Below are 18,678 nucleotides of genomic sequence, written 5' to 3'. Positions count from 1 at the left end.
TTCCCCGGGTGAGAGATGATGACAGATTGAACTGAGACGGTGGTGACTGCAATCAGGCAGAGTGGACCGTTATGCAATACAGGTTGAAAGTAAATGAGGAAAGTGGATTGCATAGGGGGCAGAAAGAGAGGAAGAGTCAGCCTCAGACTTAATAGTCCTTAAGTCTGAGGCGAGAAAGCGGGTGAAAAAGCAGGTTCAGTGAGGGCAGAACCAACGCACAGTCTTGAACAGGGTTGAGATCTTATGATATGTTATAAAGAGACAGCTAGAATTTGGCAACATAGGTGGAACTGGAAGCCCTGGGAGAGGACGGGATCACCAGAATCAAGAGTGTAGAGTGAGTACAGAAGCCCTCTCAAGACTAAGATCTGTTGTTGAGATAGAAGGGCAGAACTGCACCCAAGGGAAGCGAGTGGCCAAACAAGTTTCCCAACGCTTAGTTAATGAAGCACCGTTTGTCTTCCTTCTAGGAGTTTCTCATGGGACCCCTGTACCCCCAAATGTCTTTTGGGGAATGGTAATTTAGATCAGTGGTTTTCAACCGGGAAGATTTTGCCCCTCTCCACGGGAAAATATGACAATGTCTAGAGACATTTTTGGTCATTACGACATGGAAGGGGGAATATTACTGGCATCTGATGGGTAAAGACCAGGGATGCTGCTAAACATCCCACAGTGCAAATGCACAGGACAGGCCTCCAGTGAAATCATCCAGCCCCCAGCTTACAATAGTTCCGAGGTTGAGAAACCATGAGAAACCTACCTTCACACGTCCTATGCTCAGATGAAAAACTAAAATCCAAAGAGTTTAAGGGAGTTGACTGACACAGTCCTAAACCCTGGCAAAGTCAGTTCTTGAACCTGAGTTTGGGATTAGTCTGGCATCCTTAAAATTACTTGGGATAGATATTGTTTGGGTTGCAGGCAGGAAGATGCTTTTGTAGACTAGAACCTGAGACCCTGGACCACTTTGATGATCTTTTCATAGGGAACACAACAGTCAAATGCTATTTCTAGACTTTTCTTTTGGTATTCTGGTGTCTGTTGGATGTCTTATAAATAGCTTATTCAGCCTATGTTGACCATTTCATGAAAATATGGAAACAGCTTTTATGTACACTTTATTTAGATTAGTTTAAATGTTATTGAGTCCTGAAAACAATAAAACAAAATTTTCCAAAACTAGAGGGAAAATCATGGTATCTTTCTCCTAAACATATAGGACAAGGAATGTTTTAGAAAATGTCTAATAGGATTCTGAATTATCAAAAATTTATTAATGACATTAATTTTTAAATAATGCTTCACTAAAGTATCAATGTCTGTCATTTTTTGTTTAGTTTTCAAAGGCTGAAGTCAATATAGAAAACATTTTTGTAGGGTTTAAGATTTCTTAGCCAAAATTACTGATTTTAAAATTATAGGAAGAACATCCAACAAAAATAATCTGGTAATTTATCTTCCCTGGTGAGAAAACAGTATAGAATTGATATAATTTTCACTATTCTTATCATTCATTCAAATAATAACTACAAAAGTCACATTTATCAGAATTTGAAGATTTTTCTGCTTAAAAAATGGGGACTATAATGCAAAACAGAATGCCTCATAAAAGTAAAATACTACCATATCACCACATATTGGCTATGATTCTACTTGTCATCATAAAATAATTTAGGAAACCTCTTCAGTATCCTCAACTTAATTATGAGCTTCTAACTACAACAGTAAACATGAATTATATCTTTGGGTTTTGTTCTTTGAATTCCAACAGTGCATTTTTTAAAAAGAGTAACATTCTGTAGGAGAAAGTAGATGATTAGTGAGGTCTCCATTTATTTGCAGCTGGCTTGAGTATCCTGATGAGAAGCCATTATTCTTTACAAGGCACTGAAGGATGAGTCCAGCAAGGTAGGGGAAGAGAGGAGACCTCCAAAAGCCCATCACTCTAGAGATGATGTATGGAAGTCTTCCCTGCATATAAGGTTCAGAAATTCAGATTTTATAATGTTCTTGTTAATGCAGCCTACCTTTCACAGGTTGGGTAGGGGTGCAGTTTTATTAGGGTGTCACTTATCCATAAATATGGAAAATATTGTCCCTCCTTCAGGCATAAGACATGAGCAGGATTTTAATCAGAAGCTAAGGTTTTTAGATGTCTTTGCTGATTTGCTTGTACTGGCCCAAGCTAAAGTCAAATGACAAATTTGCTATCATTTATCTGCTAGCAAAACAGGAAAAGAAAACAGATTAAGTCTGCCCCCCACCATGAGCGTCTCTCTGAGGTTATCAATTCACCTTAGTCAAGTAGCCTATAGTAATTCGTTATTCCAGTGGGGATTCTCGAAATATTTCAGGTGCTTTTTTCATCCCATCCATTTAACAAGGAATATCTATGACCTGATGAACTGATGCAGGATATTAAGAAGGAATAATGTCAATAATCCAAACTGGTTCAAGGTAACTAGAGGCCATTTGTCTATTTTTATCTTCATAGCTTTCTCCTGTGAGATAATGTATTTCAAATTAATCACAATCACCTTTACAATTATTTTTCACTAGGAATATTAAACACAATGGCAAAAATTGCAATGAAAAGCATTTCTCCCAGCTACTGTCATTCCCTTCACCTGGGGCCTGACCGCTGTGAAAAGTTATTATTGACTAACCTGTTAACATCAAATTCATGCTAGGGTTTCTTTTCACCAGAGAATTTGTATTATTTGGAAGTTCAAGTTCAAATAGTCAACACCAAGGTTTTAAACTTGATCCATAATTGGGAAGTCCAGATTTAGTAATTAGAAATTACGAGACTGAGTTATTTGAGTTATTTCTAGCTGCCTATGCATATGTACATCGAGAAATATTGCAGTGAAAACCCCTTGCAGTATTTTTCTTCATCTCATATTTATAGACAATTAGAAATGATTCAGGTTTTACTGAGTTTCCTGTAGTTTTAGGTGCTAAATTTGGCAATCCTATCCACAATTAAAGTTCTTCAGGACACAGTTAAGAGAATACATAGTTCAGTGTCTGTAGCAAATATCTGCTCCACCTTCGCGCATGGAACACGGCTCAGCTGGTGATGATCATTGCTCTTTCTCAATTATCTATACCGATTCTGTCTTTAGATTCCTGGCACTCTGTCTTCTCAAAAAGTATTGCCCGTAGTCATGCCTTTAGCTGGGAATAAATTCCAGCCTGAAACTCCCCTAAATATAGCATCTCAAAGTTCTGCAGGATGATTCTAAATAGGAAAATCTTAATTCCCAGTATGGACTCCAAAGCTAGAACCTCTTTGTCTCAGGGTATCAGATACTAGAATTATATTTCCTCACAATTTCAACAGCGACCATACTTCCCTTTCCTCCCATTTCTGGGATTTTTCTCATTCTCTTTCAACTGTCCAGAGTGTGCTTCTCAGCTGTGTCCATCCGGGTAATTCTCCCTCCTTGCTGATTGCATCTGCAGTGGTCATTTTCCAACATGTCTCATTGCTCATAGGAAGTACCCTGCCTGCAGTGAGGGCTTCATAGCATTTCTTACTGACTGTTCAGGTGCTTACAGTGTGTTTGGCATGTTGTTGATACTTCAGATAAAAAGTGAAGCAAGAGAATGAAACTGGCAAAGTTTGGGGCAGGGAATTACCATACCTAACCCCTTTCATAACATGCCCTTGGTCTGTTTTCAGCCCCAACACAGGCTTCCTCTCATGTTTCTCCTGTGAAACTGCCAAAGTGCCTCTTGTGTATATTGGAACCCGGGAACTATCAGAGCCAGGCACTAGCTATAACAGGCATCTAAAACTCCAACACTTACAAGAGACAAAGAATGTTACCAAAGAAAGTACTAAAGAGAGGGAAGAGTAACTATGTAAGAAACAACAGAAGTGGTGAGGGCTGTAGCAACCTGGATAGAAATCCTAGATATAGCCTTAGGTAGGTGTAATTAGAATATATTTAAGAAGTTTAAATGTAAGAAATTGTACTTGTCTGGTTAAGTCATGCATTAATAACAGTGTGGGGTATGCCTGGCAACCAGAAGAGTCAACAGGTAGAAATACGTTCCTGAGCCCCCCACTGGCCAGGGGAGGCAGAACACTGCGCTTCTCTCTCCCCTGAGTACATGGGAGGAGCATCCCATCTACTCCTCAGATTAGAAATATGCTCTTTGGGAAAATGGATGCATTGGATTACCACAGCCTGTGATGGGAAATAATCACTTAACTTACCCCTTTACCCTAATTTCATGGTTAGCAACTGCTTTTAGACTGCAATTTTGGCTTCTTTTATAGCTTTTTTTTTTAAACAGAAGACCAATCAAATGGATATTTAGCTATTCATTAATCAAATTTCTCATGAAAACCTGCTAAAATGGTTAAATAAATCATTGTGTTATTTTCATAAAACAGAGTACTATATAGCAGCAAAGATAAATGGAGCAGAGCTATTTGCAAATACATGAATAAATCTTAAAAACAAAATTAAAGATAAGTGCACACTGCGGCAGTATGCCTATAGTGTGATGTCATTTCTTCAGGTTAGAAATGCGTATACTCAGACCATACTGTTTAGGAATACGTATACACATGGTAAATACTGTGTATATGGTAAATACTGTGTTTGGGAGAGTGGTTCCAGCACACGGAGCAAGAGAGGAAATGTGAGAGAAGCATGTGTTGAGGCAGAGATGTACAAGGGATTTCCACTGCATTGCTGAGCATTTTAGGTCTTAAACTGGATGACAGTGACGTGTTCACATTTGTGTTTTGAATATATGAAATCTGTCTTTAGTAAACCAAGCCTATCAACAGCAATATGAATAATTTTTAAGAACCTACAGAAGGAAGTTGTCATATATACATCAGTCCCTTGGAGTGTGGCTAGTAATAATCCCACTGCTCCGACTTTCTGTTTCAGCAAAACTCAGGACGAGATCCCAGGAGACCTCTCCAATCCCAATCTGCCTCTTCCACGCAGTTCTAAGATTACCTCCATCCCGTCATCCTCGAAGCCAAGAGTATGTGAATTCTCCTTTGGATGAGCAGGAAAAAGTGTGTAATCTTAACCTTGTGAAGGAAAGTTGACTATAAGGTGCTAGAGGGTTCTGAAGAGTAAATGTACTCTTGGGGCAAGAAGTACCAGTAATGTCAATTTGTGAAACTGAGTGGATTTCAGTTCAGTGCATCGTAGGTATCACCTCTCTCTGACAAAACTGAACATTTGGAAGTATTTTAAATACATGCAACCTTTTAAGATCTAGAGATTTAATAACCCCTGTCAGTTATGAAATTCTCTATGCTTTGGCTTTTGGACTCTGTTTTGTGTACTTGCCACTGGTTGTTGGCACTGTCTTCTGATAGAACAAGCTACAGATTTGTTAATAACTTCATGTTTCTATTAATCCCACCGAAACCCCGGGTCTGGGAATCTTGGCACTTGCAGTCAATCAAAAATGTGTCTCAGACACTCTAGAATTAACCATTTAATTAATATAACTAATCCAATATAACTTAATGTATATACTTACCATTGAGAGTGCTTCTATCAATCAAATTAGTGTCAACTGGCCAATAGCCTCCATCTCCATGACGACCTATTCATTGGGAAAACATACCAGAATGTTAGTGCATATGTAATATGAGAGCACAAAGGAGACAACACAGACTGACAGCAATAATAAGTATTTTAAAATACACAAACAATTGGACATGATTATTTTGGCCACCTCACAGAAAGCCAGAGACTGTTAATACCATTATATCTGTGAGAAAATATTATTTTCTGTGTGTGAGAAAAAATCTGTTACAAAAATGAACTATTAAACAAGCTAAATTTAATTCCTCTTTGAAAAAATCCCATCCTCCTCCTCCTCTTTCCCATCCCACCCCAGTATTTTTTTTTATTTAAGATTTTATTTATTTATCTTTAGAGGGGAAGAGAAGGAGAGAGGGAGAGAAACATCAATGTATGGTTGGCTCTGGTGCGTCCCGACCTGGGACCTGGCCTGCAACCCAGGCATGTGCCCTGACTAGGAATCAAACTGCAATCCTTTAGTTCACAGGCCCATGCTCAACCCACTGAGCTACGCCAGCCAGGGCCCCAGTATTCTTGTTAAATGTGCAATAGCAGTACTAGTCGAAATGCTGCTTTCCTAAACATTTCTGCTTGCTTGTCACAGCTCCTAAGAGGCAGAACCAACTTCTGTTTCTCTGCAACAGGTTCTGCCTACAGTGTTGCACATCTGACATGACTTGATAGAAAATTATTACTTGACACGGGAACAGCACACTTCACCTTATAACTGGGCGTTCAGTAGTCTTTGTGTTATGTGTCAACTTGGTGCCTGGGAAGGAAATATCAGAAAGGGTGTAAAGATGCAGGGGGCAGGGCAGGTTGGTGGGAGTATGTCAGTACTCAGCCCGCATGGTCTGAATGTTTCTGACAACACACCAGGAAAAGAAGAAGGCTTCTTTAGTGTTTGTTACATTATTGGAAACATCACCTTCCATCAGGTGTTCCACAGTTGTAAAAGTAGCACTTAGCAGAATTGAGGCAGACATTAACCAGATATAATTATTGTATCATCCAAGTGTAATTCCTTCATCTCTTGATAAACTTGTAGAACTGTAAATAATTATATTTTTGTGTTCTAGATTCCTATTGGGTAGATCATTTTTGGGAAAACATTCTAGAGTTGAATTTATATGAAAGCACATACAAGAATACAGTTAATTCTCCCTTTTATTTGCTTCAGGGAGTTGTTTCTGAAAGTGGTTATACTTGGTGGATGATGTAGAGGAAGCCACTGGGCCAGTCAGTTACATTAACATCTATTGCTTTCTCACAAGTACAGATTTTAGTTTTCCTCTTTAAGACTATGGAGCCTTGAGACCTTCTTTTGCAGTCCCAATACTCCTCTTACTGAGGCTTTCTCAGGATCTCATTTTATTTAGAAAATAATTGTGAAGAAACAAGTTAAATCTTTTTTTATAAAGAGGAAAATTAACCCCTTCATAGCACATGGGTTTATTCAGATACAAAGATAAACAGGCTTTACACAGAACCTCTTGACCAATGAAAGAGGTATAAAATACCCAAAAGACATTCAATCCTTTTTTATCATCCATTACATAAAATAAATTGTGGAAAAGCAGCACAGAATTCAGAATGCTGCTTGTATGTACCCAATGCTGTGTGACCTTGGGCAAGTCACCTAATTTCTCTGAGCCTATAAAATTATGTCTAAAGTCTTTAGTTCTTCATGGCTGAAACTCAGTCAGCCCCGCATGGGACTCAGTTTGTGATTTCATCAAACTATGTTTTAATACCTTATGCTAGCCTTAGCTGATAAAAGCCAGAATTCAAGGCCTGCCTGCTGTTTGTCATTTATAGGAAAGACACGGTGCTTTCTGGTAAGGTAAGCTTTTTTCCTGTTTTTCTGTGTTTGTTTTAATCTCTGTTGTGCCTTTTATCTTGTCTTTATTCTTCTTTGAAATCACTGAATCCACTCAGGTGTCTTCCCTCCTGTCTTGCAGCCCCAGACCCCAGCAGGAAGGTGAACGGAAGGGAACGTAGGCTGCCTGGGGAACTGGTTTGTGTCCTGTCTCAACTCTGCGGGCTCCTCGGGGAGAATTTACCCAAGATACAAAAGCCTCCTTTACCACTGACAATGGAAAGATGTGACAGGAGTAGCTCCCTGCCAGGGAAGGGGCCATCTGTGCCAAAGTAACTGTCCTCTGTTGCTTGAACTTGAACATTTAGTGTGGATGCCTCCAACAAACTGTCTAGTAGTAGCTTAACATAGGAAGCGGAAATCCCAGCACACCCAGGTGGGAACAGCTTGTTCAGTGCCGTGGCTGGAGGAATGTTCAGGCTTCTTAGGTTGGATGTAAAGTCCCAGGGTTCCTTTGAAACAGATGGCAATCTTGTACTTGGCAGGTGCTAAGAGTTCACCGCCCAGGCTCTTCCCTGTAGGTCCCCTCTCTCAATATCAAGAGTGTGTCTCAGGGCCCATGGTGAGGTGGTTTCATCTTTCGAATACTCAGTTGCCATTCACATCGATGTTAAGGGGTCATATCCAGAGAGACAACGGCGACTTTGCCCTTCCCCCTAGAAATTTCTAGCTGTCCTTTAATATTATCAGGTCTTAATCAGGTTTATTGGCATCTGGTACTGAACTTGAACCTTAAATCTATACATCAGAGAGGAGAGAGTGAAGACTCTTCACCTTTCATGTCTCAAGTCTACAACAGTCCTCAAACTTAAGTCAATGACTTAAATCTTGCTAACAGACTACACATCCACAGTTTTAAAACTCTTTTGATATCAAGTCAGAGCTGAGGTTCAGATGTCAAGCTTCCAACAAGCTATATGTAAATTAACGCAATCACCACAGATTCTGTTTTCAGCATAAATTGGTATATTTAAAGTTTGCTGGCCAGTGGCTGTGGGTTTATAAAGATGTGAACATTGAGTTGGGGGCTGGGGATGGTGAAAGAAGCCAATTGAACAAGTACCAGCTATGAACATTTTGGTGGGTGGACTAAAATTTGAACAAGCTGAACCCCTTTCCAAAGTACCTTACTTTGACTCAGACACATTTGGAGTTTCAATGAACAGAGGATAAGCTTTGCCCATGGGACAGTGTGAGATCAATGCTGGAAGAAATGAAGTGAGACAGAAGTTCTGTATAACTATTAAGACGACTTTTCTCATATGCGAAAGCAACTAGATTGCAGAGCAGTCAGGCAAGCAGGATGCTAACAACCCCATCACTTAGGCCAGTAAAGCAATAAATGATTCCTGTGGGGAGTAATCCCGGATGGCCTGGAAATTGGGTAGACAGCCTGTGGAGGACTTTCCTTTTCCTCTAGCATCCCGACAAATGTCTTTTTAATGAGTTTCCCCCTCTCCCAGCTAGTTCGTGGGAAGACAAAAAAACAAGCCCACAAGCACATCTATATATGACTTCAGCATAAAGCTCTATGGATGTAGCATCTCTTAGAGGTAGCAAGGTTATTAATTACATTGTGAATTTCAATGTATAGAATCAGGTGTCATGTGGTTAGAGCTTGGGTAAGATACAGGAGCTCTGAAAATGCTTTCCAAATCAGAGGGGGCAGCTCAAAGCTTAAAGCATTCAACTCACGGAATCTAGTATATTGAAATTGGTTACCTTTTTCTTAGTTATAACTATATTAATACCACAAAAGAAAACTAAGTAACTCATAATATGCCTAACAGAAAGTACTTTAAAGTAACTTGATATCAACAGTAAGGTAGATTGAACTTACAGTAATTTAGAGTTCTTGCACCATGTCAGCAATGAAACAATAAATTCATTTCTAGGCTACTGATGAGTCTGAGGTCCTCTCATCCAAAGACATGAGAATCAAATATAATTTTTTTGTTCTGTGTTTCTGTTCTCTAAAATGTCTTTTGAATTCCAGGAAAACATCCTTTATGCATAAATAAAAAAGTTAAAAAATGAGTCTCCCCCTGCCTTGAAGGAAGAACTACAAAGTGTTGCATGAAGAGACACTGGAGACCAATGAAGGCACCGCTATTGCTCAGCATTTCTAAGCATTGTTAATGCTGTGGATCAGATGTTGAATGTATTTAGTTAACTCGGTTAATTTCATAAGCACTGATTTAAAGAAAAGAGACTAAATGGACTCTAGTAGATGGAAAGCCAGTTAATGAAGAGATCTATAAAAGATCCTAGAGGCCTTAATTTTATTAATAGAGCATAAAACTGACAACAATTAATTCCAAATTCATTAGTGCCTCCTGTATGCAAGGCACAGTCCTAGACCCTAAGGGAAGGGATGGTATAAAACCATGTATCTGATAGGAACCCAGTAACGGCAGATAAAGCTGATTCATATCCAGGTGTGTAGGCCTGCTCACAATTGATATCAGCTAACTGCAGATGGTTTTTAATTTACTCTGACTTTAAAGACTTAAGAATAAGTTTATCTATTACTACAAAATCAATATTAAGTTTAAAATTTTTGATATATCTACTATTAACAGAAATACATGCAAATATAAGATAATGTATTATTTTCAGTGTTTTATGTTTCACAATTATATTTATTTTAAAACTCCTGAATTTCTTTTTTTTATTTTGCATACTGTGCTAAATCATTTCTAACATTTTTTTCAAAAGAAAAAATTCAAATAAGTAAATGAATACACTAAAATTTAAATATAACACTTGTGAGAATAAGGTAATAAATGTCAATGTATATAGTTTTAGAAATTCAAATAAAGCTCAATATGGTTAAAAATTAAAAATGAATTGTTGCTATTTTATTTTTCATATAATTACCAGTAGTATCATGATTTTACCTGAACACAGTAATCAAAATACACTAAACAATTACAATATTATAATTTGTAAAACATAAAGAATTCTTATGTTACTGTATTACCCATATTTTCTTAATATAAGTAGAAAAAATAGGTGACCAAAAATTAAGATAATAAAGAGTAATGAATTTATATACCTCAACCAACTAGGATAATTTCACTAAAAAAATTACTTCTTGAAGAAAGTTTTGATAATTTAAGCAAATGTTTTAATTTTTCCTTAGGTCTTAGAACCAGGAAATGGTGGTTTCAGAAAGAGAAATAAAACAAGAGAAATGAGCCCATGGTCAACTTGAAAAAGAGAAGGATGGAGGCTTTTTAGAGTTATTCAAAATAGTTGATAGCATTCTAAATTTATTTTATAGCTCTAAGATGGGTCTTAACTAGAAATTTCAGCTTCTTCCTTCTCTTGATTTGCATTTATAAAATACTATGAAGTCATTAAAAAGTTACTTTTATATTTTATTTAAAGGATAGATCTTATAAGGAGACTGGCATTCATCCTTTTTAGAGAAGAGACAGGTTTAGACAAAAAAGACAGTTTCCATGACTTCCCTGCCACTTACTCTCTGGATTGAGGGAAAAATGGGCACAGGTAATGTCTTCCTTTAAAAAGTGTGCTTATTATGCCCTGGTTGGTGTAGCTCAGTGTATTGAGCACTGGCCTGTGATGAAGCAAAGGGTTGACGGTTCAATACCCAGTTGGGGCACATGCCTGGGTTGCAGGCCAGGTCCCCAGTTGGGGACACATGAGAGGCAACCACGCACTGATGTTTCTCTCTCACTCTTTCTCTTCCCCTTCCCCTCTCTCTAAAAATAAATGAAATATTTTAAAAAAGAAGTGTGCTTATTGTTATAGTGCTTAGTGTTTGTATACTGTATTTTCAAGGCTTGATGAGTGACTAATGTGAGTTAGAATGCTTCATAATGTGTTAATGTGAACAAATTCAACTTACCGCTATTACAATTTATTTCTATATGCTTGTCTTACATATCACTCAAAATACTGTTTCTATATTTCTACTATGGTGAGTGCTTGTGTACGTAAAATGAAACAACATTAATGTTTCCATGAAGCCCCTACTTTCAGAATACATGGGAAGATGGAAGATATTTTCCATGATAAAAAAAATTTTAGCAACTGCCAAAGAGTAATTCAGCTGGGATTTCACTTCTAGAGTGATTTTTCTGAGTGTATTATTTATAAGTTCAGGGAGGTGTGAATGGAAAATTAATATATAGAGAACATTGGCAAAAGTGGATGTAGTATTTCTAGTGCACTGTTTTATTAATCCATCTCTCTAAATGGGTTAGCAGAGGGTGCCCCAGAATGACACCCACAAGTTCCATCCTGAGAGAAAAACACATGAACCATAATGTAAGTTAAATGGACAGACTGGTCATCTGACTAATGATCAATATACATCTCCGCAACATTGCGGAACACTGAGATATCTTCTTGTTTTTAGAATTGGTTCTCTGAAAATTACTTAGGCAGTAATGAAGGAAATTGCATTGATTTTATGTCTTGTATACCCCTGGATAAAGATAATCCATTAATGCTACCTGAGTACCACTTCACTATCCAACACACAGATCACAGTGAGACATATCTAGAGCAGATGGTGTTTCAGAGGCAGGAAGATGTGCCTAAGAGATCAGTTTATTAGGTAGTTGATAATACTGCTGACTTCGAGCAAAGTTATCAGGGCATCTCAAAACCAGCAAGCAAACTTGTAACCCACACCTATGATATTTCAAACATGTATTTAAAAAAATAGCTAATAAACTCTTCTCACCCTTTCCCAAGGTACAACGCATTGTTTTCAAATTAACATGAACGGGCTCTCCAAACTATACTTCTGGTTAGATGGTACAGTCTCTCCTTTCAGATTATTCTGTGAGCATTTCCCAAAAGATCTGTGTCGTAATTCAATTCGACAAATACTTAGCTGGCATTAATAATAGAATTCATTCATCATTAGATACTGAACATTCAGGGAGGAAGGACATGACCATGTGAGTTGGACCAGTCATCTGCCGGTCTGCCATCAAGAAATTTACAACCCGGCAAAGGGTTTGGGAATGTAAATAGTGAACTATAAGAAAAGGACAACATAGTGAAGGTTAGGTCATATGTGAAGGACATATGAAAGAATAAAAGACTGGAAAGGTAAGGAAAGCTTCTTGGAAAGAAGTGGAATTGGGAAGGGAAGATGAGGACTTTACCTGGGAAAGAGAGTATTTCTAAGACTGACAGAATGGTACCAGTTAGTAGAGCACTCAGCTATACAAAGGAACTATTTCCAGAAGGATCTGTGAATTTTTGCTACTGGACTGTGGTATATATAAAGGAATATACTGGCCATGAAGCCAGAAGAAGGAAATTAAGTTCAGATAGTCAGGGTCTTGATGTCAAAGAACTGACATCATTCTGGAAGCAACAGTGAATGAAAGTTCAGGAGGTAGAGGCCGGAACTGGTAGAAGTGGGCAGAGAATAAAACTTGGATCCTGGCAAAGAAGAGACATTCAGCCACACTGTAAGTCTAACAGAAAGAGCTAATTTAAAAAATCTTGTGGAGGACTTGTTAATAAAAATGTCTACGTTTCAGGTCTTAGAAAGTTAAAATTATACCATGAGTTGCATCAGTTTTTAGGTGTACTGAGTATGTTGTTTTCTTTCAAAGTTACCTATGAGAACATAAAAACCCCTGAGAGGTTTACTGAAGCAGCTACTTGACTGCTTGCTGGGAACACGGTTAAGTACTCCAAACACTTTATTAAAACCACATTACTCATTTTTTTGTCTCTACTTTTCCAGCAGTCACGATTTCTAAAGTTACAAATTTCTCAATCTGAGAAAAGCACAGGTAACAATAGCTTTTCCAAAGGGGTGGAGCAAGCTCTTGAATAATAAAGGGAGTTGAAATTACACACAATCATAAGGCAAGAAGAGGATTTAATTTTCGATTAAACATCTCCCACCAAAAGGTGCTAAAGGATTCAATTTTTCAAACAACAGCCTGGCTCCTGTAATCCAAACCCCGCAAAGTTTGGATTACATTAACTAAATTCCAAGCTTCACTAGACTGCCTTGAAAACCCTAATTTCCCCGAAATGGGAAACAATTAACATTCTGTTTATTCGTAAGATTAAAACCACTGAAGTGTAAAACGGCAGGTGTAGTGTTAAGTACTCTGCCTGAATATCCTATTGAGGAAGCAGAGGGCCTTTACCCTAGGTGAACCTAGGTGAGGCCTCGCAGGTTTCATTTGTTGATAACAGAGTAGGAGACAATCCAGTCACTGCATTTCCAGAAACTCTACAGAGAAATTCTCAGGTTAACCTGGGAATGCATCTCAGCCTAACCACTTACATGCTGAGACAGTTTAGGGCAATTTTAACCTCTCTGTGTTTCCTTTTCTACATCTATAAGGATAGTATTGAGAATTAAGTATGGTAGAATATGCACAGTGCCCAGAAGTGACATGTTACGGGGATGCTACAGTATTGCAGAATAATAATAATAATAATAATAATAATAATAATAATAATAATAATACAGGAAAGGCTACAGTATGTGAAGATGCTGTGCTTGGGTTTTTCACTGACACCAACCCTAAAGCTTGATCATCTTAAATCTTGAAAGGAGTCAAAAGATAATTCAGGCTGAAATCATCGTTTTAGAGGTGAGGATGCTGAGAGAAGGTCAATGTGTGCCCAAAGGCACACAGGAAGTCACAGTGGCAGGACAGAAGTGGACTTGAAGGCATCTGATCCTGTCCTGCTGCTCATGGAGCACGCACCATGACTGCTGATGGGAAAGCCAGAGTACTGTTGACTGACTGTATCCACGATTCGGAGCAGAGTAAATACTCCCTCCCTCCCTTCTAAACCGCCTCCTTCTTGATCTATAAACTGGCCTCAGAATTTATGCCTCTTTTCCAGGCCTTGTGATTTAGATCACCCCACTCAGGCTAGGGAGAATTGAAGAAACTTGAGAGTGCTCAAAGCAAGCACTAAGCAAGCACTTAGGCAGCACTTTTCTGCCTAAGTCATCTCAGCAGTGGTGCAGAGGGTGTCATGAAGACTCCTGTCTCTTTAAGGCACTGTGTCAAGGCTTTGGCTCCTACTCTAATGCCACAGTGGGTAAGGGCAGACAGAGAAACATCCACGAATCTGTGAATACTTGTGTTCATGCAGAGAATTACCAATATTTACTCATAAACACATCAAACTGGAGTCCAATGTTTGGGGGTTAATAGAATATAAGGACATAAAAACAATCCTTTAAGATTTTAAAGTTTGATCTAATAATCATTTTGGGAAGTTTGTCATATTTTATAATTACAACTATCCTCATTGCAACCCCCAAACAAAGGATTTTACAAATGCATCTGCGAGAAGCTCTAGAAGTTGTAAGCTCACTAGGAAGAACAAAAGGCCAATTTTTTTGTAAGTATAGCAGATGTCTGAAGTGGAAAGACTATATATTCTGGGAGTCAGAAAGAAACATGTTTGGATTCCAGCTTTTTCCATAACTATATTTTTGTGACCTTGGGCAAAACACTACCTTCAGCTTTCTCATCTGAAAACATGGCAAGATTACTAGTGACATTAAAAACAGCTTTCCTCTTGAAGGTGAATGCTGTGATGTGAACTTGGTCTCCCTCAGGCTTCAAACTCATGTGTGAGATTCCTGACACCCAATGTGACCGTGTCTGGAGACATGGTCCTCTATAGAAGTGTTAAGGTTCAATGAGGTCAGGAGGATGGAGCCCTGATCCAAGGAGACTTGAGAGAGCCACTTGAGGACACATCATGGAAGATGTCTGCAATCCAGGAAGAGCCCTTCCTGTCAGACTCTGATAGGAGACCTGCAGCCTCCAGGACTGTGAGAAAGTAAATTTCCATTGTTTAATCCACCTAGTTTCTGGTGTTTTATATTAGCCTCCTGAGTTGACTAAGACAGTGGAGTTACAGTCATCCTTGTGTTCCCTGAGATAAAGAACTGTCGGGATCTTATATACTCAGTGCTGTCACTTCCCATGAACAAGAACAAGGTGACTCCAGATTGAAAGCCTTTTGGCCTCATTTTAGATCATTCACAGAGTTGGGGAAAGGAAGGCTGATACTGGGAAAATACCCATACGCAGACTTTAGATACAGAAACTTTATACATACATGTTAAAACTATGTGTGCTTGTGATGAATATACTTGGTGATTACAAGCAGGATTCTTGGAACATGGTTGTCCCTGTTTGAATCATGGCCAGCTATACACCAGCTGTGTGCTTGTGGGCAAGTCACTGACCCTCTCTGAGCTTCAGCTTCCTCACTGCTAAAGTGGAGACCGTACTAGTATGTCTCTAACAGCATTGTTATGAGAATTAAATTAGTCAATAAATATTAAGCGCTTAGAACACTGAGTGATAAGAGATTCAGAAGTGTTCATTTTAACATTATACATGCTCATACAGACACGAAAATTGACAAGGTTTTTACCAAAATACAGAAAGGAAAAGAACCTAAAGCAAAGTATTTTTATACCTTTTACATATGCTTCACCTAGCTCATACAATTTCCCTACCCCACTTGACCCCCCAAAACATTAAACTGGTTAATCTCTAAAATCTCATAATTATTTTTGCCTCATGAACTTGGAAGAGAGCAAAAAAAATAATTAAGATGTAGAACAAGAGATAAGAGGCTACAAAAAGGAGGAATTATAGAGTAGTTTGAGATTAGAGGGTTTAGCAAATAAATGCTAGATCGAACCAATTTACAATCACAGAAAGGAAAAATGAGTTCCATGGAAAGTCTATTATTTTAATACCACTACTACTATCACCCAGAGAAAATACTTCCTCCAAGCCCACAACTGAGTCAAATATAACGGATTTTTTCTTTTCACATTAATATTCTTCAGGGCAGATTTTAGAGTACAAGAAAAAGTTATTTTGACCAAAGTTCACAAAGAAGGATACTCTTTGAAAACCAAACTTTTCTCATTTTCTCTCATATAAGATAAAGTCTATTCAGGATTCATCTTTAAAGAGTTAACTTTGACTCAAAAGAATGATAAATTTTCTTCTCAGAGGGAATTTTCTCTCACCCGAAATTCTGTACCTGTCATAAATGTAACAAAAAGTGGGATCATTTGGCGGTGGAAAGGAGTCCAGTAAGGCATATTCAACTGATTTGCTATGTGCTGAGAGTGGAAATATTCAGGACAGTTTTTCCTACTATTTTCATCAATCTCAGAGAGATCTTTACTCTGGGCAATTTTTCATGCCCTTGGTCATCAACCCAGAAGACTGATTTTGCTGAGAAACAGCTTTTGATGACCAGGAAATTGTATATGCCTTCTTTGTAAGAAGGTAAAGACATTACTTATAACCCTTAAATTATATGTCATCAGTTTCTCTTAGTTTTACAAGTGATTTGAGTTTGATGTAACAGACCCTATCAATTTGACCAACTGCATACAAGCTGTGATTGAACAAGGTGCTGTGTAGTAAGATACATGACAGAATCTTTCTAAGATGTTAGATGGACAAAAAGAACAACTGCCCGATTATATTAACAGACTCAGTCACTGGCAACATTCTTAGCAATTCCTTTTGTTCCTGATAATTGATCTTATTTCACTGCCAATGTGAAAATCCAGTAAAATCTACAGAGTGCGTGCCATAGTGCAACTGAGAATTAATTCATTCTCTTTTCTTTTATAAAAGGATCAATTCACAAAATATATCTTGGTAGAATGAGTAATATTTAAAAAACAGTTAAATGGAAAAAAAAACAGGAAAAAAACAATGAAAAAAATCCAGGGACAACTGGAAATCTGTTTAGAGAAGCATGAGCACTTCCTCAACCAAAAAGCTAATGATGCGGCATTTTATCTGGTTCAGTTGCTTAAAAATTTTTTTGTGTTCTTTCTCTCTCTCTATATGTGTATATACACGCATATACACACATATACATACACATGCATATATACATATACATACATATGTATAGATATATTTCCTAAGTATAATTTCAAAATTAGGAGTTATATGCCTGTAGAAGTCTCATATTCATTTAAGTTAAAGAAGCTAAGGGAGGTTGTTTTAGTTATTTTATAACTTACATAAGAAAATCACTTCTGTTAATAATGGCTCCAGCTTTGCATTTGGGTAACACTAATATTTAATTTACCTAAATAAATATGTGCTAACTGATAATTACTCATCATTAACAGTTTTTAAAACATTACTGTTTAGCATATATTGATCTCATGAAAATATTTTAAGTGGCAGCAAGCTGCTAGGCAATTAATGGAAATGTTAACCCTGGGAAGACATTCACGGGCACAGCCTTATTTCTGTGATGCCCTGTATGAAACCCTGGCTATGTTCTCCTAAGCAGAGGCATGGTATAAGGACCCCAAGATGAACCTGAACATAGAATCATGGATCATTAACTTAAATATCACTCATATGGGAAACCTGTTGTGGGTGAGCCTTGCTCACCACAGAGGCTTAGCATTTGTCAAAAGTTAAAAAGTGTTCTTGTTGAAAAGAATGTTTCCCCCCAATTTACAACATGGGACCTTATGAGACATGATGCTTGCAAGTCGTTTTTGCTGATAATATGCATCCAAAGCAGAAGACAAACTACCCAAGCTACAGATTCTGAACCAAAAAAGAAAATGACAATAACCAGTATGAGCGTTTCTGAACTCTCCCTTCTTTAAAGAATATAACCGCCCCCCCAAATAAAACTCATAAACTATTCTTTTCTCCTCTGGCATTCTATTAATCACCCTCAGTGTCAAAATAATGGAATCCTAATTTTTCACTCCACAAGTCATAGTAATAGAAAATGCATATCTATAAAGGACACATGAACAACAACTAAGGAGGGTGGAAATGGGAGGAAGGTGAGGGGCATGGGGGGTGGGCTGGGATCGAAGTAAAAGACAGAAAACTGTAGTTGAAAATAACTAAATAAAAAAATTAAAAAATAAAGACTTAATAATACTGAAGAAAAAGAAAAAAAAAAGAAAATGCATGTCTGCCTGCTAGTTGGTGGATATCTCTTATTTATCCCAATTTTCTTTGTGTAAAACCATCCCTGTTTTTCTATGTAAATCAGCTTTTAGCAAAAGAGTGAAAAGAGAATAAAATACTCCAAGTCAATCCAGCATCTGATTCCAGGAATGGAAAGCTTTCTGACTTCGAAATGAGCACTGATAATGCCCTAAAAAAGTTGACCTAACTGTGTTTTTATTTGTTAAAAAAAGCTCATCACAGA

The 18,678-nt window shown here is 37.8% G+C and overlaps 1 protein-coding gene across 1 annotated transcript in view; it reads right to left on the bottom strand.

Moving 5' to 3' along the window:
- DCC (DCC netrin 1 receptor) overlaps window positions 1-18,678 on the bottom strand; it is a 687,608-nt gene that overhangs the window by 65,991 nt on the left and 602,939 nt on the right. The window contains exon 28 of the mRNA XM_053664328.1: window positions 5,530-5,595. Within this exon, the coding sequence (XP_053520303.1) occupies window positions 5,530-5,595 (66 nt within the window). The remainder of the gene's footprint in view (window positions 1-5,529; window positions 5,596-18,678) is intronic.

Source organism: Artibeus jamaicensis, unplaced genomic scaffold, assembly GCF_021234435.1.
Source record: "Artibeus jamaicensis isolate MK-2021 breed Jamaican fruit bat unplaced genomic scaffold, CSHL_Jam_final contig_354, whole genome shotgun sequence".
NCBI lineage: Eukaryota > Metazoa > Chordata > Mammalia > Chiroptera > Phyllostomidae > Artibeus > Artibeus jamaicensis.
The sequence above is the reverse complement of the archived record's forward strand: the minus strand, read 5'-3'. Positions and strand labels throughout refer to the sequence as shown.